Source organism: Rhineura floridana, chromosome 9 (assembly GCF_030035675.1).
Source record: "Rhineura floridana isolate rRhiFlo1 chromosome 9, rRhiFlo1.hap2, whole genome shotgun sequence".
Taxonomy (NCBI): domain Eukaryota; kingdom Metazoa; phylum Chordata; class Lepidosauria; order Squamata; family Rhineuridae; genus Rhineura; species Rhineura floridana.
In genome coordinates, this window is record NC_084488.1 from 122,659,357 (window position 1) to 122,681,874 (window position 22,518).

At 48.7% G+C, this 22,518-nt stretch overlaps 1 protein-coding gene across 2 annotated transcripts in view; it reads right to left on the reverse strand.

The window, feature by feature from the left end:
* Positions 1 to 263: 263 nt before the first annotated feature.
* The window catches only part of VPS16 (VPS16 core subunit of CORVET and HOPS complexes), a 43,787-nt gene continuing 21,532 nt past the window's right edge, over positions 264 to 22,518 (reverse strand). The window contains exons 12-24 of one of the 2 annotated variants that reach the window (XM_061583589.1): positions 19,857 to 19,988; positions 19,315 to 19,442; positions 15,557 to 15,592; positions 13,536 to 13,644; positions 12,289 to 12,423; positions 11,461 to 11,569; positions 10,846 to 10,943; positions 9,642 to 9,749; positions 8,923 to 8,997; positions 4,674 to 4,843; positions 3,018 to 3,114; positions 2,109 to 2,212; positions 264 to 1,191 (exon numbers count right to left, since the gene is read on the reverse strand). In XM_061583589.1, the coding sequence (XP_061439573.1) occupies positions 1,047 to 1,191; positions 2,109 to 2,212; positions 3,018 to 3,114; positions 4,674 to 4,843; positions 8,923 to 8,997; positions 9,642 to 9,749; positions 10,846 to 10,943; positions 11,461 to 11,569; positions 12,289 to 12,423; positions 13,536 to 13,644; positions 15,557 to 15,592; positions 19,315 to 19,442; positions 19,857 to 19,988 (1,446 nt within the window). In that variant the 3' untranslated portion in view covers positions 264 to 1,046. Of the gene's footprint in view, positions 1,192 to 2,108; positions 2,213 to 3,017; positions 3,115 to 4,673; positions 4,844 to 8,922; positions 9,001 to 9,641; positions 9,750 to 10,845; positions 10,944 to 11,460; positions 11,570 to 12,288; positions 12,424 to 13,535; positions 13,645 to 15,556; positions 15,593 to 19,314; positions 19,443 to 19,856; positions 19,989 to 22,518 lie in introns of both variants that reach the window. The other variant, XM_061583588.1, reaches the window with a different exon arrangement.

A 22,518-nucleotide genomic window follows, 5' to 3' on the forward strand; every position in this document is an offset into this window, starting at 1 on the left:
GGTTGCCCAGAAGGGAATGTGGCCCTCAGGTTTTTAAAAAAGGTTTCCCACCCGTTCCCTAACCTGGCATCCTCCCAGATATTTTGGACGACAACTCCCATCACACCATTGTCTGTGCTGTCTGGGGCTGATGGGCTGTCTGGAGGGCACCAGATTAAAGAAGGCTGTCTACAGAACAGTCCAGGCAATGGCCCCAGTTACCCTGCTTTCTGATGGCCCGAAACTGGGAGGGCAGGACCACTCGAGCAAGGAAGAGCCAAATGTCATCACCACGTTAGCAGCTTTTATTAATTCACATTATTTCCTTTCATAAATATTCTTCCCACTTTACAAATTCACCAATGAATTAAAATAAAAAAGCAACATTAGTAGGCTGTAAATCAAGATGAAGATGGTATCCATGGCAGACTTAGTCATTGTGACTTTCAAGACTCCCCTCCTCAGCCCTCGCCACACACCAAGGTCAGGATCTGGGCCCTCATCCTGCCCTCTTAAAGCACAACACAGAAGCATCTCAGCCTCTGGTTTTGTAAGGCAATTACAATCCTCCCCCACGCCCAAATGCTCAGTTAGTGATAGCTGGGGAGGGGGCATCTGGAGAGAAATTAGCAGGTGGGGGGCTGGCTGGAGCTAGGGGCACTTACTGTCCAGATCTATACTCTCCAGAAAAATGGGGGGGGGGGAGAAAAGGACACTGAATACTTTAGTGGAGGAAGATGGATGGCAGAAAGAAGGGGAGAAAAGAATTTGAGATTCCTCATTTCACGGACACAGCTGCTCTCTTTCAGTCAACCCAAATCCACAAACATCAAATCCAGAGGAAGGAGGCGACGGTCCTGCCGCGAACATTCAGTCTCAGCCAAGTCCAACCTGAGGAGCTCTGCTCTCTTCACGAGAAGGCAACAGGCTCACAACACTTCAGTGCCCAAGGAAAGGCTCTCAGTGCGGCACTGGGTGGCCAGCCCAAGTGGGGGGTGTCCACAAGTGTCCCCCCCAAGCTAGGAGGGAGTCTGAAGATGAGGACAGGGGGCCGGAGAAAGAGGATCTTATTTCTTTCCAATCTGAGCCTTGGCGTGGTTGATCTTGGCAGCGATGGTGGCGTCTGCAGCCGCAGTGCACTTCGACAGGACGAGATTCATCTCTGCCTCGTTTTTGCGTTCAATGGCGACTTCAGAAGCTTGGTTCAAGTCCCTGTGGTTAAAATGGAGGGGGTTGGGGAGTAAATGAATGAATACATAAGGAACAGGGAAGCTACCAGCCAAAAGAGTGAAACTCCATATATTTATTTATGTATTCATTCAACAGATTTATAACCCGCTTTCCAAAAAAAAAAATTCTTCACAAAATGTACATTAAATATATATATATACATCTAACAGAATGTCATTTAAACCCATTTAAAACTTCTGCTTCGTGGTCTTACTAAGAGGCAACAGAAAAACAAACTGACCCAGCAAGTATCCAAACGTATAAGAACCAAATCATAGCACCGTTATCTGCCGCTTTCACAAGTAGCTACTAAAGTCCACAAAGAAGAGATAGGTCTTCAAAGCATGTTTGAAAACATTGAGGGGATGGGGGCTTGCCTGATCTCATGAGGGATTCAATTCCAGTGCTGCAGGGCCACTGCAGAGTAGGCCCTATTATTTTGAAGACAGCCTAATTAAATGGACTTTAGTCGATTAATCCTTATGACTATTGGGAAGGAATCCTCTGCAGGAGTCCTTAAGCTGTGGAATTCCCAGAGGTGCACCGGACACTTTCACTACATAGTTTCCATCCTATGTTAAAGACTCACCTCTTTACCCTGGCCTTTGATACCTGAGAGAGATGTGCATGCATGCATGTATATATGTATTTAGGACACCCTGTTCTTCTGACTAAATTGTTTTCAGTGATTTTAATAAGGTATTTTCAGATTGTTGTAACCTGCACTGGGACCATATGGTGAAGGGCGAGTAAGAAATCTAATATTTATTATAAGTAATACAGTTTCAGTCCCACCCCCCAGATTCATACATGCACCGCAGACCAAAGAGCGCCTGAGAAAAGCACACCAAGGCCAGCGCTAGGGAGAAAAGCAACTCCCTTCATGGAAGGCTACATACCCCACCAGGATGAAGGCTTTCACCCTCTGCTCCGGGGCGACGCGGGGAGCGTATTTCTTAGCCTCGTGGCGGTTGCGGTGCTTCATGCCGATCTCGACAAAAGGCTGCAAAAAGGGTGCCAAACCCACGTGATTAACAGATTAGCAGGTACTATGCAGAACACAGAAGTGTCTCCAAGGGAGCACTATAAAGCAGGGGTACCTCTCTCAACCTGAGGGCCACATTCCCTTCTAGGCAGTCTTCCAGGGGCTGCATGCCAGGTTTAGTACGGTAGACTTATTTCTACACACATACACTCTCAATCCTCTGTCCAGGAAGGCAGGAGGCATGATCAGAGGTCAAGGGCACATTCCCAGCCAGTTAGGAAGCCTCAAAGAGGGACAGGAGGGGTCCGGTCTGGAGGAGGTCCCGAGGGCCAGAGAGGAAGGCCCACGGTCCCCATCACTGCTATAAAGCAACCTGCCCATCAGCTTCTATCATACCTACGCCTACTCCCCCTTCTGTGATTGCCCCAATGAAAAACATGTCACCTATAAGCATGATTTCACAGTTGCAAGCCCTTTGGCAGAAACAGACGCACCGTCCTCCTGACTGCAACACTTGGTAGAAACCAGAGCCGTGTCAGGTGTGGCACCACCAGCCCCGGTTAACCCAGAAGGGCCACAGAAGCTGAGGTGGCAGAGCGGCTGCTTGGCATGCAGAAGAGGCACCCCTTCCAATCCCTGACAGCTCCAAGCGAAAGGATGTCAGCGAAAGGATGGGAAGACAACAAAGCAAATAGGTCCTGAACTGAGCAAGCCACTTCACAGAAGTGCAATCTGCCAGTTTAGTGGAGCCTTTCCAGCCATCTGCCAAGTCAGTCGCTGAGCCAGGCCAGGCTCCCGGAAACGGACCGTCTCCATTCCTTACCAGGTATCCGATGGGGGACTTCTTGGCCTTGGAGAACTTCTCCAGCTCCTCCCAATCGCCCTGCTCGGCCAAGGCGTTGATCTTCAGCCTCCAGAACCTGTCAAGGCAGGAAGGGAACAGTATCAAAAAGCTACACTGGCCAGATGAAAAAACTGGAATCTTTTGAAGGTTGGATCTCCTTTGGCTACAGTGAACACCCTGCTCTGAATTTAGGGCTAGTGTTCCCCAATCTGGTACCCTCCTGATGTTTTGAACCACAACTCCCATCAGCCCCAGCCAGGCAACTATGGGCTGATGGGAGTTGTACTCCAAAATATCAGGAGTGCACCAGGTTGGCAAAGGCTGGCCGAGGCCATTTTGGGACATTTGGGCAATCCCATCACGCAACTCAAACCTACCTTCACCCATAATAATATGCAGGGGCGCCATTTCAAATTTGGAAGGATGGGTTTGATTTCTGGAGCAGCAGAGGGGTGAGTGGAAGTCAAGAATCAGGGGCAAAATGCCCATTCTTGGACACGGTTACAGGTCATGAAAAGCAACGAAGGCAGAGTCAAGTAAGGAAAAACAGCATTTGCTTGCCACTGTCTTTGTGTGCTTCATTATAAAACTGTAGCAATGTTATCGGCACAGGAGAAAAGAGGTTTTAACATTTTTTAAGCAAAGGGATTTGTGGCTTTGATGAGCCTTCCCAGTAAAAGAACCCAACTTTCTTTATCCTGTTTGTTCGTTTATTAGATTTACATCCCACCCTTCCTCCTAGTGGGACTGTAATTATTATATATTATAACACATACATTATAACATTACCTATTTGGCCAGTTAGCCAGGGATATTATGTGCTGCCAAAAAATGATCAAGGATCCACTGAAACGAAGCATGGGTACCGACAGCGGGAGGTCTTCCACACACACATGAAAGACTTACAAGGTGGGCATGTGGTGGTGGTGATCAGCTAGCCGCTTAACCCCATGGCAACCTCGGCTTAGCTCCGGGGTGGGGAACCTCTGGTCTGTGGGTCAATTTCAGCCTGCCATGCCTCTATACCCAGCCCTAGATCCAAACCACCCTTATGCCATGAGAAATTTGCCTCCAGGTCCCACTGGGGTCCGCCTCTTGCCTGCTCTTCCCAGTTCCTTCCAACTTATTACTGGCTCACATAAACTGGAGACATTTGCTCCGCGAGTATCACGCCTCGCTGCTCCTGCTCTGTGACTGCCTCACAGCCATGGTCTAAGATCAGTTTTGGGGATTCCATTTTCAGCCCGAGGGCCACATCCCCCTTCTGGTCAGAGCAACACGTAAAAAAATTAACTTTTGTACATTAGTTTCTGCGCACACCACTCTCAATCCTCCGTACAGGCAAGCGAGTTCAAGGTTACAATCCAGCCGGGTAAACACATATTCGGGGATACATTCCGGGAGAGTGTGGCCTGGGGAGAAAGGCCCGGGGGCCAGATATAGAGGCCTGGAGGGCCACATCACCCCCCCCGGCCTGAGGTTCTCCATCCCTGGTCTAGTTTGGGGGTTTTGATGTACAGGTGGACCGACAGGCAACTGGTCTACCCTCCCAGTAGAGCAGCTGGGCTCAGTGCTTTTTGTGGACAGAGAACCTCCGCCTTTCTCTTTTTTTACGGCCCACACGGTCGCCCTGACCGTTTGTCGGGGATTTTGAAGTCGCGGTACAGCTGCTCAGCCTGCTTCTGGTGTCCGTCCAGGATGAGGTTGTAGACGGTGTCGTGGAGGGAGTAGTCCAGGTACGGCTTGTCGAAGTTGGCCTGCAGGCGCTGCTGCTCCCGGAGCAGCTTGATCTGGTCTTCGGTGGCCTAGCAAGCAGGAAGGGGGGAAAGAGAGAGAGGAAGCTGCAGATGGAAAGACACCCAGAGAACTTTTAATACAGGGGTGGTGGTGGTGGTAGGGAACTTTTTTCAGTCAGAGGGCCGCATTCCCGTTCCGGGCAACGTTCCAGGGGCCACGTGCCACTGGCGGTCAGAGCCAGAGAGGAAAAAATGGGAAAGGAAAAGAATGCACATTTCACCTTTGTTCAGTAGTCTAGTTTCTCCCAGGGTTGTGGAGTCAGAAGCAATTTTGGGTGGAGTCCGACCCGAATGTACCGACTCCAAAATAAATTAATAAATTAATATACATTTGCCATTTATGAAGGAGGCAGAGGCAGACAGTAGAAAAATAGAGCAGTCGGAGTTGAAGGTTTGACGTACCAACTCCACACACCCCTTTCCATCCTCCATCCAGGCAAGCAAAACGCAGGGCCTGGGAGGGGTGTGGCTTGGGAGGGCAAAGAGCCTGGGAAGAGTCTCAAGGGCCACACAGAGAGGCCTGGAGGGCCAGAACTGGGCCTGAGGTTCCCCATCCTCATTTTAACAAAAAACGGCGGATGGGGGCCGCGTCAATCAAGTGGGCAAGGCTCATTTAGCATCGACACGGAATCCAGCCTTCAGGGTCGTCGGCCCAGTTCTCTGCAATGCTCTGCCAAGACAGATTCGGCCGGTGCCTTTTTTAAAAACTTTTAAGCACCTGCTGAAAACAGGCAGTTGTGCCAGGCTTATGCAGGCAATTAAGAATAAGTTGATCTTTGCTGTATTTTATTTTTAATGTTTTGCTATGATGGTGGTTCTTTTTGTTTGTTTTTTAATGTGCTGTAAACTGCTTTGACGTTTTTAACAAAATAGCAGTATACAAATATTTTTCTAAAGAAATATTTATTATTTTATTTATTTAGTATTTGATTTATATCCTGCCCTTCCTCCCAGCGGGAGCCCAGGGCGGCAAGCAAAAGCACTAAGAACACTTTAAAACATCATAAAAACAGACATTAAAATACATTAAAACAAAGCAACTTTAAAAACATTTAAAAAGCTCTGAAGTTTTTTTTTTTTTAAAGAAAAGGTTAAGAAACATATTGTTTTTTTTAAAAAAAAAAGGTTGAAAAGCATATTAAAAAGCAATTCCAACACAGAAGCAGACTGGGATAAGGTCTCAACTTAAAAGGCTTGTTGAAAGAGGAATAAACCTCCTTTGGGGGAGTCCTGAGAGGAGAGAGTCTGCGCCCTTGGGTGACAGGGAACGTGGGTGCAAGGAAAGGGGACGGCTGCAGCAGTAGCAGCAGTGAATTTGTCGGTTCCAGCACAAAACAGATAAACGGGAATCCCCAGAAGCAGCTGCGGGGCAGAATCTTTCCACAACGCTTCCTTTAAAAAGGCAGGGCTGTGGGAGGTTGAGGGAGGTGGCGTGGGTGGAAGACCGATCAAGGGGGAAAGAGCCATGAAAATTGCCGCTTTCACCCCAGACAGTCTGGGAAACATGCACAGAGGCAGAGGGTGGTGCCCTGGGAGCTTCCCCTTCCTGCAGCCAGGGATGGCCAGGATTTGGCAAAAGTGTTTCACAGGGGTTTGCTCTTCTTCACAGCTTTATTTTCAGAGCTTGCAACCTCCGCACCCTCTTAGAACCATAGAAGAGTAGAGTTGGAAGGGGCCTATAAGGCCATCCAGTCCAACCCCCTGCTCAATGCAGGAATCCAAATCAAAGCACTCCTGACAGATGGCTGTCCAGCTGCCTCTGGAATGCCACAATAATACAGCAATTGCCCTGACAATTCAGTAAAATAAAGGCATCATAAAACCAATCTCTCTTTCAGTTCCTCATAACAACATTCCACTATTGCAGGGGTCTCCAAACTGGTACACGAGCTTCATTCAGGAGGTCTATGGGGTGCCTGTGGATTTGTGGTTGAAGATGGGAGATGGGAAATCACAGAATCATAGAATAGTAAGAGTTGGAAGGGGCCTATAAGGCTATCAAGTCCATTCTCCTGCTCAATGCAGGAATCCCAGTCAAAGCATTCCCGACCAATGGCTGTCCAACTGCCTCTTGAATGCCTCCAGTGTCGGAGAGCCCACTACCTCTCTAGGTAATTGGTTCCACTGTCATATGGCTCTAACAGTTAGGAAGTTTTTCCTGATGTTCAGTCAAAATCTGGCTTCCTGCAACTTGAGCCCACTGTTCTGTGTCCTGCACTCTGGGACGACCGAGAAGAGATCCCGGCCCTCCTCTGTGTGGCAACCTTTCAAGTCCTTGAAGAGTGCTCTCATATCTCCCTAGTCTTCTCCAGGCTAAACATGCCCAGTTTTTTCAGTCCCTCCTCATAGGGCTTTGTTTCCAGTCCCCTGATCAGTTCCCCTATTCTTGCAAAGGGCCACAGCTCAGTGGCCAAGCACCTACAGTGCGCGCTGAAGGTCCCCAGGATCAATCAACAGCATCTCCTGGAAGAACAGGGAAGGGAACGTTGCCTGAAACCCTGGACAGCTGCAGCCAGCCAGTGCAGACAATATTGATCTGGATGGGCCAGTGGTCTAATGGAGCCTCCTGTGTCCCGATTCCAAATCTGCTGAGGGACGCAGGACCAATCCCTCAAAGCCCCCCCCATCCTATGGTTTTTCAAAAACCTTAGGAAGAGACAGGGATATCAGACGCTGACATACTGAGTCAGACCACTGGTGCATCTAGCTCACTATGGTACACACTGAATGGCAGCAACTCTCCAGGGTTTCAGACAGGGGTATCTCCCTGGAACCAGAACTTGGACCCTTCTGCATGCCAAGCAGATGCTCTGCCACTGAGCTACGGCTGAGCGTAGGAGGTGGCTGAGTGGTCTTCTCCACCCTGGCTAGGAACTCCCCAGGTCTTCGCCACAGAGCTCCTATGTTCGTGGGGGTGCTCCAGGGCTCATCTTTTGTTCACAAGGGACACCGGCCACGTATGTCAAGCTTCACTGGTGTTCCACATGATCCAACAGAACGCACCCAGCTCTCCTCTGCAGCCACACATTGCAAGGGAAGGTTGCTAGCAGCGGTGGTCAAACTGTGGCTGCATATGCACCGTGCATTTAAAACACATTTGAAGCACACGGCTTCCTCCACAGAACCCTGGGAGCTGTTGTTCGTTAAGGGAGCTGGGAGTCGTAGCTCTGTGAGGAGTAAACTACAGATCCCAAGATTCTTTTTGCCGCTGTGTGTGTGTGGGTGTCATGCGCTTTATACACATTTATGCACGTGGGCTGCCTTTGAAGACAGGTTGGAAACTCCAGCTAGTGCATCATTCGGCGGCCAGATTGCTGACCGGGGTAAGTCGGTTGGTGCATATAAGATCAATTCTGTCATGGCTGCATGGGCTACCAAGTAGTTTCTGGGCTCAATTCAAAGTACTGGTTTTGATCTATAAAGCCTAATGCAGCTCAGCTCAATATCTCAAGGACCGCCTCTCCCCATATGAACCGACCCAGACCCTGTGCTCGTCAGAGGCCCTTCTTCGTCTGCCCCCTCCGCAGGAGGCTCGGAAGGTGGCAACACGAGAACGGACCTCTTCTGTGGTGGCCCCACGGCTGTGGAATGCTCTCCCAAGGGAAGGACGCCTGGCACCTTCTTTATAGACCTTTAGGCACCAGCCAAAGACCTGCTTTTCTACTCAAGCCTTTGGCCCTTGAGGTGTGCTGTCTTAAGTTTATTTCGTTTGGGTTTTTTATATTGGACGATTTTAAATTTGTGCTATACTGTATGTCTTAAAATCTGTTTTATGTTGTATGTTTTTAAATCTGTTGTAAGTCGTCTAGAGAGCACTGGGTAAGAGAGGACCAAGGAAGGAAGGAAGGAAATAAATAATAGATGTGCTTTAAATGTATAGTGTAGACACAGCCCGTCTTTCAGGCCCATTTGGCCACAAGTCCTGAGCTTCTCGTGGAGGATCCCTTGCTAAATTTCCAAGAGAAGCCAAGGGTTTCCCTGAACTCATTTTGCGAACTGCTGCCCTAACAGTGCCAAGATTTCTTTGATGGTATAATCTGGGCATAAGGATCCTTGGCAGGGTACAGGGACACACCTCTTGTCCTCACCTTGGCTGCAAACTCGTTCTTGGCTTTGTAATACTCATCCACTGCATTCTGCAGACTGGCCAGGCGGCTGTCAATCTGCTGCAGGAAAAAAAGAGAGAATACGCTGCATGTTTTAATATGGACACAGAGGAACACCTTGCGCCTGTCCCAGGATACACAGCCACTAGACAAGGCAACGTAATAGAACTCATTGCTTCTTTGAGGTGCAACATTCCTATATAAAGATTCTGTCACTTCCCCACAATCTCCGAGATCAGAGCTTTAGACACTGTGAGCTTTCTATAGGACTGTTCTCAGGAAAGCAAATCCCATGGCCCAAGTTAATTGTATGCAAGCTTCCTTAATTTGCATGAATGTCCTTAATTTATTCTTGGGGAACAATAAAGATCCGTGCATGGTTGAAATGTAATGCCAAGTTCTCACACCAATCCTACTCAGCCCTTTTGCTGCTGCCGACTGCTCGCATAGTTTCTAAGTCTTTTACAGCAGCCTTATGGGCTAGAAACTTGGGGAGTGTTTGTGTGCGTGGCAATTTTGTTTTTGAAATGAAAGCCAACATTTCTCTGGTTGCTCAGTTCTGCTCAAGTACTGACTTCCCGGGGCTTGTGCTGTGCAAGCATGGAATATATATTGCTCCACATACATCCCATTGTGACCTCCTATACCTAAATCTGCCAAGATCTGCCAGCCTCTCCTGTCATGCACCAGGGAGCACTCACCTTGTCACTGGCATAGCTGGTGCGCACATGAAAGTTGCCAAGCTCCTGGTGATTGTCATCTTGGTTATAGAGAACTTTCAGCGTATCCAGCTCTTGGTATTTGCAGAACTGGGGATTAACAAACTAAGTGTTAAGAGAGGGTAAATCCAAGAGGAAGGTAGCGCCCACTGTTTATCCTGCTGGTGCAGTCTTAATGGCTAATAAGCTATAGCTATAATTACCCCCCTTTCTTCCAGATGCTATGACTTGATGCTTTGCAACAATCAATCATTTATGTAACCTCATCATTGTACTGGTAAACATGTATGCTATATAAGTCACTCTTGTTTCCCACGTCGGTGTTCAGACTGACAGACGGTCCGTGCAAGACCATGCAGTTTGTTCTACCTTATTGGGTGCACCTGAGCGTCGTGAGTTACCCAATAGAACTCTCCTTTTAAGCAAAAACTTGCTGAGTCTGGCTCATTCGTCTCCTTGGTATCTCTGAAACCTGAGTGCCCAGGCCGGGGCATACACCCACCTTGCAGGGTGGGTGGGAAGAGAAGCTCTGAATACTGCAGAAAAAGCCACCATCTCGGTGGAAGAGCCCATTCTTTTACGTACAAGGGCTCCAAATTCAACCCCTAGGATCTGCAGCAGGCAGCAATCATCATTGACATTATATTTCATTATTATTATTAGTTTCATCATCATCATCATCATCAATAATCTATTAGTATTATTATCATTATCATCAATTTGCACCTCACGTTTCCTTATAAAAAAATACTTATGTCAAGATTTATACCTTGCTTTGTTGCCAAAGCCTCAAGTCATCTAACAAGGAAAACAACCCCTACAGAAGAGATGCAATAAAATAAAACCAGCTTTAGACATCTGGCCGCTCTCATCAACATCCAAGTTTTCTTCCGACCTGCACAACCAGAGATACTTTAAATCAGGGGTCGCAAACCCGTCACCTGTGGGTTGTTTCCGGCCTCTCAACGTCTTCTTCTGGCCCTCAAGCTTAAATGTGGGTGCTGAGGACTGAACGTTGCACTCTGACGCCTGCAAAACCTACGCTCTGCCTCTGAGCTGTGGTCCCTCCCCCCTCTCTGCTTTACGGTAGTCTGATGACAGCCCCTGGGTCTGGTTGTGTTTGCACCACAATTCAGCGCTTTGCAGCCATGGGCAGCTGCACACGACCACGCAGACAGAGCCTCACCTGGCGATAGAGGCTCAACGCCACCGGCTGCTTCTGCAGAATCATGAAGAAGTCACCGCGGCCGAAATCATTCTTCAGCTGCAAGACGACTGTGTAAACTGGGGGGGGGGGGGGAAGGAGGCAGAGCAGTGGTAACGACAGCAGGAAAACATGCTCTAGGGCCACTAACACTGGCAGGAAATTCTACAGGAGAGGAGGCTGGCCGGGGAGAGTCAGGGCCACACAGGTGAAACTCTTTTGGGCTGCTCTCCCCCACAATCCACCCCCGGAACTGCAAACTCTGCCCTCCAGCAATGGCAACCCTGCGGTTGGCTAGATCAGTAACCCTTGACCTTTCCGGACTCGACACTCCTCACAATTTAAACCCCAGCCGGCAAGGCAAAGAAAGAGGAACCGACTGCCTTCAGCTACATCCACCCCATGCATTTACACCACTTGAAACCGTCATGGCTTCCCCCAAAGAATCCTGGGAACTGCAGTTTGTGAAGGGTGCTGAGAGTTCCCAGGAGACCCCCCCCCGGAGTGACAATTCCGAGTTCCCTGGGAAGAGGGATTGAAAACCACTCTGAGAATAAGGAAATTGGGGGAGGGGGCTCCTAACAGCATGATCTTTACCCAAATCGGTGTCTCCACTCTCGATGGCCTTGTCCAGTGCCAGCTGACTCTTCTTCATCCTCAGCAGCAGAGGCACCTGCTTCCCAGACTGGGGCTCATATTCCACCAGCTGCCGGCGAACACAGGATGGTTATTTTTATTACCAGGCCGATTGCTGCTATTCATGAGCCCTACATGTGGGCGAATCTTCACGCCACTGAGTGCTCCAGCATCAGGGAAGTAAAACTTCCCTGTATGTAGAAAGCTAGTGCATCAAGGAGCACGGCAACATAGACCCTCTTTCCCTGAGATCCTTGCTTTCTATCAGGAACAATTGTTCTTTAAATCTGAGCAGTATTTATTTATTTATTTATTTAAAATATTTCTATCCCGCCCTTCTACCCTATAACAGGGCACTCAGGGCAGCTTACAAAAATAAAATAAAATACATGCATAATAAAATTGTAAACAGTAAAATCACAAAAACATTAAATTTAAATACATAAAATACAATTAAAATACGTAAAATACAATATATTTAATCCCAGGATCCCCTAAAGCAATGCAATGAAAGAGACGTTGATCACCCAGGCAAATCTCACACCCCCAAAGATGGAACACTGCCGGTCAGTGTGGACAGTATTGAGCTAGACCCTGGAGAGCTGCTGCCAGTTAGTGTATGCAGAACTGAGCTATATGAACCAATGGTCTAATTGGTATAGGGCATCTTCCTCCATTTCCTATGCAGTGGCCTCCCTCCTCTTCCCTCCTGCCCTCCCTCTCAGGAAGCACCACGCTATGCCAAGGTGTAAAAGGGCCCCAGAAACCCTGCCCATCTTCCCCTTGTACCTTAATGGCCAGCTCTGTCCGGCCACAGTCATACGCCCGGGCGGCAATCTCCGAGTACGAGATGCCTGGGGTATCGCCCAGTTTCTGGTTGATGGCCTGGGCCACTTCTTCGTCAGACTTGTCCTTCTGCTGGACCTGGGAATGATGGCATAAATAATCAGGGCGAATCACGTATCCGTCTCGCCCAGCCTGGTGCCTGGACTGCACCTCCCATCAGCCCTAGGCATGGCCAAGGCGAGTCAACAACATCGCAAGAGCCCTGCTTGCTGGGTCAGGCCACAAAGCACATCTAGTCCAGCTTCCTGTTCTCACAGTGGCCAACCAGATGTCCCAAAGGGAAGCCCCCAAGCAAGACCCGAGCGCAACAGCAGCTCACCCCAAGTGCAACCCAAAAGTTGTTCTAAGTCCAACGACATTTGGAGGGTGCCAGATTGAGGACAGCTGATATACACTTTTCCTAAAAAATGCAAATGTACTGCCTTCAAGTCGACTCCGACTTATGGCGACCCTACGAATAGGGTTTTCATGAGGCTGAGAGGCAGTGACTAGCCCAAGGTCACCTAGTGCGCTTCATGGCTATGTGGGGATCCGAACCCTGGTCTCCCAGGTCATAGTCCAACACCTAGCTTGGAGTAAAAATGACAGAGGGTGAGATTCATGTATAAATATAGGATGAAGGGTGGGATGTAAGGTTTTTTGGTTTTTTTTTAACATAAATAAATATCAAAGCAGGCTCAGGAAAATCTCAAAGTATGGAGGAGTGTAAAAAAAAAAAGCCTCCTCGCCCTTTAAACACCATCAGGAGAGGGAACCTCCAAAACAGCCCAACTCCAGGGCTCACAGAATAGTGACTAACTGTTGGGGTGGGATGGAATGGAGCATCCTGAAAGAAGGCCTGGCTGGGTAACTGGAACACTGAACAGCAGCACTCCACATTGCCATATTCAGCTGCAGGTCCTCCACTGGTACTCCCAGCAATCCTTATGACAGCCCATCATTATCCCCATAATGCAGATAGGGCCAAAAGTTAGGGAACTGCCTAGCAAGTTCATGGCAGAAGCAAGATTTGAACCAGTGACTTCCCAAAGTGTAGTTTTTGCCTCTTAAGCCCCTACATGACGCTACACCAAACTAGTCCTCAGAGAAGATGCTCAGAGCGCTTCTGCAAGACATCAGGCTTTGCCAAAGGGGGCAGATGCAATGATCCAGATCTATGCCACTGATGAAACCTTCATCCTGGTCCTTACCTTGTAACAAGCCCAGTGTGCCAAGATCCGGCTGATCCCCTGGAACTCAGAGAGACGCAGGTACTCACAGATCTTGATGGCGATGGGGTAAAGTCTCCGCAGAACCAGCCTAAGGCATAAAAGCCAGAAGAACATCTCTGTGCAACTGCTATCAGGACGGTGGTGCATTCCTCAGGGAGGACAGGTCTATCAATTGGCCACAGAGCCTCCATCTGTAGGGGCAGTATACTCTTGGCTACAAGATATTGCCCATCTTTGACCCCTAAAGGAGGTAGCTGCCCCTATCATGCCCTGCTTTGGAGCTCCGCAAGAATATCTGGCTGGTTATTGATGAGATAGAATGGTGGGCTAGATAGACCTTCCATCTGATCCCCTGCCATCCTCCAACAGCTCCCAGATCCTGCCTCAGGAAGGCCATCCTTGGAGGATCTTCACACCTCTTTCCTGCACCAGCAGGGGGTTGGGCTAGATGACCACTGAGGTTCCTTCCAACTCTACGATTCTATCTCAGCTGTGGAGTCAGTCCTCACCGCAGGAGAGATGCTAGGGACACTGAAACACTTTTTGGGGAGGAGGGGGCGGGGAAGATTCTGGGATTTCAGCCCTGGAAGGTGTGCCAGTCTGACCCTGCCATGCTTGCTTTGTCCTGTGCTTTGGCCCATGACTGCGCCCCCCAAAATACAGGCTCCCTCAAGGCTCCAGAAACAATGGTGACCGGGCAACAAGCCCAAGGAAGATGCCACCAAGACGGTCCCCCTAAGTGTACCAGGAAGGGCTGCTGGGCCAACCCATGAGTCCTTCAGCTGCTGGGGTTAACACCTCTCCCTACCAGCTCCTCGTCTCTGCTGGTGGCCCCAGCAGTTGCTTCAGCAAGCATGCCCTGGCTTTTGCTCCCCACCCTGACGGACAGCTCCCCTGCCTCGCCGCTATACACGGAACCCAGGCCTCAAACCTCTTATATGGGCAGGAATCATATGTCCACCAAAACAATTCTCCTTTTGCTATCCCGGCCTTCGCCGACCTGGCACCCTCCAGACGCTTTGGACTACAACTCCCATCAGCCCCAGTCAGCTTGGCTACATTAACTCAGTGTCACCTGGCGGCAGCCATTCCATCAGCCTCTCTGAACTGTTTCCGTCTCAGCCGGCTGCTATGAGAACCATAACGTTTCTCCCCTCCTCCCGACCCCAACATTTTTCTTTGTATGTCGTGTCCTTTAGATTGTAAGCCTTAAGGCAAGGACTGGCTTACTACTGATTTTTCTTCTTGTCTTGGTAAGCTGCTCTGGGAGACTTTAGCCATTTTGTAGACAAATGTATAGCTGCGTTTAGTTACTGTAAACCGCCCAGAGAGCTTCGGCTATGGGGCGGTATAGAAGTACAATAAATAAATAAATAAATTTAGTATGGAGGTCTGCATCTCCTCCAGTGCCTTGGCATCCTTTAGCACTTAGCATCTTTCTGGCAGCTTGAAAGATAGGTCAAAGAACGGTCAGTGGAAATAGTTAGCTCATAGCCCACCTGGTACCTTATCTAAGGGGCAAACAAGCTTACATTCCAAGGAGCGGTCTGATGCTCTGCCAGGAAACTAGCTCTAGGATGCCAGGATGCTCCGCTTATCAGCAGTACCAATTAGCGCAACGATGTACTATGCTGAGAAAGTTATGGTGTAATGCTGTAGCAATTAATTGCTTATATGATATCATCGCTGCGCCTGTAAACAAGTATACTATATAAATCCCTCTTGTTGCCCAGTTCGGGGTTCAGACTGGTCAACCTTGCAGTCTGATCCACCTATTGGGTACGCCTGTGCGCCGTAAGTTACTCCAAATACTTCTCCTTGTAAGCAAACCTGGATCTGGCTTATCGTTTCCTTGGCACCCGTAAAGGGTGGAAGCCCACAGCCAGGGCACACACATTTTAGCCAAAGAAAGAAAGAAAGAAAGTTAAAAAATACACACTAAAACAGCCCAAGATGTGCAGCGCAGCCAACCAGGGAAGACGGGGTGAGGGGGTTGTTACCTGTCCAGCAAAACTTCAGTGGTGAGCTGTTTGTATCTGTTGGAGCCATCAAGGAAACGTTCCTCACACATGTGCTTCAGGAGGTGGGGGGTCTCGGATGCACCAAAGAAGCCTGCCTGACCCCAGGAAGCCCCCATCCACAGCTTTGCAAATCCCTACTAGTCCCTACGGGGATGTGCATGACGTCTCAGATGCAACGATTCATCTGTTTTCACAAAGTGCAGTGCAAGTGCTCCTGTGCTGACCCCCCCATGTTGATCCCCTTTCTCATCTCTGCAGAGAGAGTTGGAGCATAGAGGAATTCTTGGGTAAGGGTTGTAACTCAGTGGCAGACCATCTGCTTTGCATGCCGAGAGCCCCAGGTTCAAGTCCTGGCATCGTTATATAGGGCCGGGAAAGTCACCCCCCTGCACTCCTGGGGAGCCTCTGCAAATCAGAGTAGACAGTACTGAGCTAGATGTTTAGGTTCTAACTCTGTGTGAGGCAGATTCTTATCTCCACTGACGGCAGAAATCTGTCGAACACCCCATGCAACACCCACCCACAGCGTCACCCTGCTTCCTGCTTAAAAAATCTGGCAGAAGGCCACTTCTGGCATTGGAAAAGTTCCCCCCTCTCCCGTTAGATCACCAAAACCTCTTGAGAAAGTCAGCCAAGTGCAGGTGTTCTTGCAACACTGTAATGGGAAAAACCACAAGGTGGAATTCTCCCTTCCGCCTTCACAACTTTGAAAGATACAGAAGACCTCTTGGTTGCCAGGCCCAGCCTCCACAAGGTCTTCTGTATCTTTCAAAGTTGGGAAGGGGGAAGGGGGAATTCCATCTTGTGGTTTTTCCCATTACAGGGTTGCAAGAACACCTGCACTTGGCCGACTTTCTCTTCTCCTAAAGATACAGGATCAGTCTCAGGCCCTGAGCCTGGCAACCCTAAGCCTGACCCAGCAATAGGTTTCAACCCCAGAACATCCTCTCATCATGAGAGACCCGCTTGAGAACACAGAAGGGTGCCTTCAAGCATGTGCCTCAATCTTGGCTGGCTTTATAAGGGGTTCAGACAAATTCCTGGAGTATTACTGGCTAGTAGTCATGATGGCTATGTAGCGCCTTCAGTACCAAAGGCAGTCTTTCTTTGAACACGAGTTGGTGGGAACCAAAGTAAGAAGAGCGCTTTGGCACTTGGGTCCTACTTACTTTCAAGCTTGCCCTAGGCATCTGGTTGGCTGCTGTGACAGCAGAATGCTAGACTAGATGGGGCTCTGCACTGATCCAGCAAGGCTCTTGTTATGCCAGGTGTAACCTTATCTGAAGAAAGCTGGCCTGAGTAAAGTTACACATGCACCGGCTACAGTAGGGCCCTGCTTTTCAGCGTTCCACTAATACGGCGGCTTTCAATTAGGGTAAGGCCCCACTTATATGGCGCTTGTTCTGCTTTTATGGCATTTTTTGGGTGTTGGGCACCATTTTATTGACGGAGTTCCGCTTTTCGGCGGGTTTCACTTTTAGGCGAGGGTCTGGAACGTAACCCACTGTATGAGTGGGGCCCTACTGTACTTCCAGACTAGACTACCGTAATGCTCTCGGCTAGGGCTTCCCTTGACGACAGTCCAGAACCTTCATCTGGGATGCAACGTAGCTGTCAGGCTCCAGCAGGGCCAGGAAATGCGCCTTCTGCATGAGTTACACTGAGTTCATTTCAAAGTGCTGATCTTTATTAATAAAGCAGGAATGGGGAACCTGTAGCCCCCTAGATATTTTGGGGCTCTTAATTCCCATCAGACAGCTGGCATAGCACAGTGGGGAGGAGAGCCTGGTTGGGAGTCCAGAGTCTGTGAGTTCAAATCCCCACTCGTTTCTCCTGGGTGTCAAGGGCCAGCTAAAGATCACCCCCACAGGGAGTGGCTCAGGGGTTACGTGCCCTGCCACCTGTGCAGCCGTGGGGAAGCGGCAGAGTCCCAAGGAGCCCAGTTGCCCCCCAGCTGGCAGTTGCTGACAAGGATTGGGCTGGCTTGTGCAGCTGTGGCAAGCTGAGCAGGCCCTAGCCAGCTGGGGAGGATGAGCCTCAGAGGGGGGCACTGGGAAACCGTCTTTGAATACCCCTTACCATTAAAGCCCTATTCATAGGGTCGCCATAAGTCAGGATAAACTTGAAGGCAGTCCATTTCCATTTCAATTCCCATCAGCCCCAGCCAGCATGGTCAATGGTCAGGGATAATGAAAGCCATAGCTTGGCAGGATCTGGAAGGCTGCAAGTTCCCTATCCCGGCTTCAAAGCCCTTAGGTGTAATTTGAAGGACCACCTGCACACGTATGAGCCTACCTGGCCCTTAGGTTGGCCTCAGAGGTGTTTCCTTCTGGCTCACCATCAAGAATGAGCAGGGACACAGCCTGTCCAGCGAGGGGCCCACATCACTGACACTCCTTCCTCAAGAACTTGATTTGGCTCCAGAGTTTTAAGCAGGCTTTAAAGACCTCTCTTGTTTTGTCAGCCTTTCACTGTCTTATTACTGGCTTCGTCTTTTTTTTGCCCCCTCCTGTTTTATTTTCTCGCTGCTGTTTTTAAGGCATTTACAGAGGGGTTTTATTGTGCCTCGCTCCCACTGCTGTCGTACACCACATAAGGAGGGCTTGCCTTGAAAGCTGGCTTGCGAACAACGCCAAAGAAAATTAAGTAACTCTAGGATTAGGAACTGGGTCTTCCAGGCTGTTGCGAATTTGGGGAATTCAGCAAGGGCTGATCAACATCCCTGCAGCTCCCATGGCTGCACCTCTGACAAAATGCATCCAGACAGCGCATGCACAGTGCAAAAGGCAACGCTCACACAGAAGCGGCCATCTTCAACTTATACACACTGTGCTTCAGGAGGCATTCTGGCATTCAGGACCACTGTTGTCCACGCACTGGTAACCTCCAGGCTGGATTACTGTATTGCGCTCTATGTGGGGCTGCCCTTGAGGTTGGTCCAGAAGCTGCAGCTGGTGCAAAATGCGGTGGCGAGACTGCTCACTGGGGCAGGGTATTACTCACATGTCACCCCGCTGCTGAAAGAATTGCACTGGCTGCCCATTTGCTACCGGGCCAAGTTCAAGGTTCTAGTTTTGGTCTACAAAGCCCTATACAGCTCGGGACCAGGATACCTGAAAGACCATCTTACCCTTAATATACCCAGTCGATCACTGCACTCTGCAGGTGAGGGCCTCCTGCAGATACCATCTTATCAGGAGGTTCGTTCTGCACAATATAGGAAATGGACCTTTAGTGTGGCGGCACCTACCCTGTGGAATTCCCTCCCCTTGAATATTAGGCAGGCGCCATCTCTGCTATCTTTTTGGCACCTTTGGAAGACTTTCCTCTTTCAACAAGCCTTTTAAGTAGAGACCTATCCCAGTCTGCGTCTGTGTTGGAATTGCTTGTCAATATGTTTTTTTAAATAATGTTTTTAACCCTTTTTTAAAGATGTTTTTAAAGCTTTTTTTTAAAAAAAGGTTTCTAACGTTGTTTTGTTTTAATGTATTTTTTTATGATGTTTTAGTGTTTTTAGCATTTCTGTTTTCCACCCTGGGCTCCTGCTGGGAGGAAGGGCGGGATATAAATCAAACAATAAATAAATAAATAAAAATTCACTTGAGAACAAACAGGTAGACTGAATGGATAACTGCTCAAATGGGGTGCACCCCGGCCAGGGCTGGGAGAAGGCGCCTCGCACACACACACCCCAATTTAGTTTAGCAGCATTGCTCTATCTGTTAATAAAAGGATACTGGTCAAAGGTTAGAGGGATCCCAATCTGGTAATCCCGGATGGCATTGAGCACCCGCAGGGCCCTGCAGGTCCCCACAAACTTCTCGGGCAGGAACTTGTCGATGAAGCATTTCCCAAAGGAGGCCGCCTGGAGGCACAGATGACGAAAGTGAGTGAGAGAGAGGTGGGTTGTTGTTGTTTTTAAAAAAAATGAAGTTTCTAGTCCTTAACATGACAAATATCAGCTGGAAAGCATATAGGCAATGAATGGGTGGTGTAATCTCTGTGCAAATGAGACCTCCGTGGGTCAGGGGATTGGAAGGATGCAACTCCTGTGCATCAGCTCATGCAGACAGAGAGATACACATATGCAGATCCCTCTTCAGGGGGTGCACAGGAATGCATTTTTTTGGTAGCACAGGAAGAGTTCTCTTGCAATACACAGCTCACACTCGGCTACTCCATGAGGACAGCTCCTAATCTGCCACACCTGCTAGGCTCTTTTTGGGCAAGGCGATGCGCAAGCATAACCCCCAGGCAGAGACTGCCTTTCAGTATTTACCCGGAGGAGAGACTTCTGGATTTCCGGCTCGTGCTCATAGCTGGCCGCCTTGATGCACTGCTCGACAGCCTCCGGAAGCAGATTCTGGTCTTTGATCTCCCGCAAGTATTCGTCGGCCTTCTGGCTCTCTTTCTGAGGGGAGTGGAAGGGATGACAACGAGAGAGGCTTTAAAGCCTTGCAGGGCCTGGAACCCAGAAGAGGTCCAAAACCTCCTTCTATTATTGATCATTATTAATGTATACCCCATACTTCCTCAGAACACCAAACAAACACATCACTGATAAAACAACACAACTGGAAATAAAGATACATCTAAAGCCATCTAAACACAATCGCATACTCTCATAGCTAACCATTTCAAAGTTGCCAGAAACAGTATCTTTCATCCATCGCATACCTGGACAAACAGGAATGTTTCTAAATTCCTTCTGCAAGTTAATTTATTTTATTAATTAATTTATTTATTTATTTACTGTATTTGTATACCGCCTCATAGCTGAAGCTCTCTGGGTGGTTTACAGCAACATCAAAAACAAATATACAAGTCAAAACACATCTTTTAAAAACAATTTAAAGCACACTTTAAGGGAGATAGTGAAATGCCTTTCCTAGAGGTGTGTCTAACAGGGAGCTGCCACAGAGAAGGCCCTGCCGCAGTCAACGCCAGCCAGGCAGCCCCCAGCGTCAGGACCACCCACAGGGCCTCCCCTGCCGTTCGTAGGACCCAAGATGGTCAACAATGGAGAAGGCGGCCTTTTGGGTACTTGTGTCCCAAACGGTTTAGGGCTTTGTGTGCTGGTACAAAGCCCAGTCACTCACTTCCCTCCAGCCCTTCCCAGCCCTTCGAATCAGCAGCTACACCCTGGCTCCACAACCTCTCCTCCTTCACTGCAGTGTCAGCTACGATCATGCGGAGCAGCTGTGGTGTGTTCCCTGCGCAATTTGCTACTCTGCAGTACGCCAGGCTTCATCCCTTAAATACTTTTTAGCTCGACCACGGCCTGTGTTGCTTCAGATGCCTGGCAGACCTACCCCAGAATCTCTGAAGTTGACCTCAACGACCCGGCAGATTCATAAGTGAGAAGGGAGAATTTACTACCATTTTCAAAGTTACGAATAATAACTTCCAGAGGAGACAGATGCCCCAATCTATTCTCTCTGGAGACTTAAGAATCAAGGGGAAAAAACCCAAGGCAATTTCCAACATAGTAGTTCTGCTAGCCCAGAGACTTTTGGCGGCGTGACTGAACTTTCCTTCCCTTTCCTCTCCCTGCATGCTCCCTTAAACCTGTCCTGAGTTTTCCTCCTAACCCTCTGGAGCAGATTTGGGGAGGGCACAGGAAGCGTGTGGGGAGAGGAGAGGGAGGGTAAGTTCCATTGTGCACATGGAAATCCTTGAACTAGCAGAAGTACTCTGCCTCCCCAATGATTTATTTATTCAAATAATGGAAAATGGAAATGGACTGCCTTCAAGTCAATCTCGACTTATGGCGACCCTATGAATAGGGTTTTCATGGTAAGTGGTATTCAGAGGGGGTTTACCATTGCCTTCCTCTGAGGCTGAGAGGCAGTGACTGGCCCAAGGTCACCCAGTGAGCTTCATGGCTGTGTGGGGATTCGAACCCTGGTCTCCCAGGTCGTAGTCCAACACTCTCTAACCACTACACCACACTGGCTCTCGAAATGAAAATGGACTGCCTTCAAGTCGATCCCGACTTATGGTGACGCTCTGAATCATCATTATTATTAATAAAAGTATTATTATTAAATTATTTTTAAATTCAATCATTAAATTATTATACAGCCATGAGAGTGGCTGTATACTGTAGCCAGCGGGGATTTTTCACATTCCGCAATGTTAAATTGAAAATACCCCCCATGCCATTCTGAGGCTTCCCATAAGCTCATTTCAAAACAAAACCTTACAAAACTTATAGTCCTGAACTCAGAAACGCTTGCTTAACAACCCTGCCAATTTTCATGGTGATACACAAAAGAGTCACAGAGAATAGACAGTTCAAAGTGTAAAAAGAGGGGAAAACCCCCAGAGCCCTTTTGGACTTTTTTCTCTGAGAGTTCTCATAATCTGTTGAAATTCATTAAAAATCAGCCATGTTCACAGAGTACCTGTAATCCTCATACTTATGTTGCCCCATACTCTGACCTTCATCTGATGCAGTTTCAAAGTTTAAAAAATGCCTGGCTGATTTTTAATTAATTTAATAAATTTTGGCTGGGACCCAATGATAACGCGGAGCATGCTCAGTAAGAACCAACTGTCAGAGTTCTAAAAGCCTCACAGCTGCTGAGCTTAGCTAATCGGGGCCACACCCACACCAGACTTTGATTTCACTTTGGACAGTCATGGCTTCCCTCAAAGAATCCTGGGAAGTGTAGTTTGTGAAGGGTGCTAAGAGACTCCTATTCCCCTGAGAGAATGGTTTAACAGTCAGCCACTCTGATTGAAGGTCTGTGAGGGGAACAGGGCATCTCCTAGCAACTCTCAGCACCCTTCACTAACTACACTTCCCAGGATTCTTTGAGAGAAGCCATGACTGTCCAAAGTGAAATAAAGGCCTGGTGTGGATGTCGCCAGGGAAAGCTTTGGTTTAAATGTTGGTGGGAGGCTACATGTGTCTGCTGTAGAATAAAAAGGTGGGG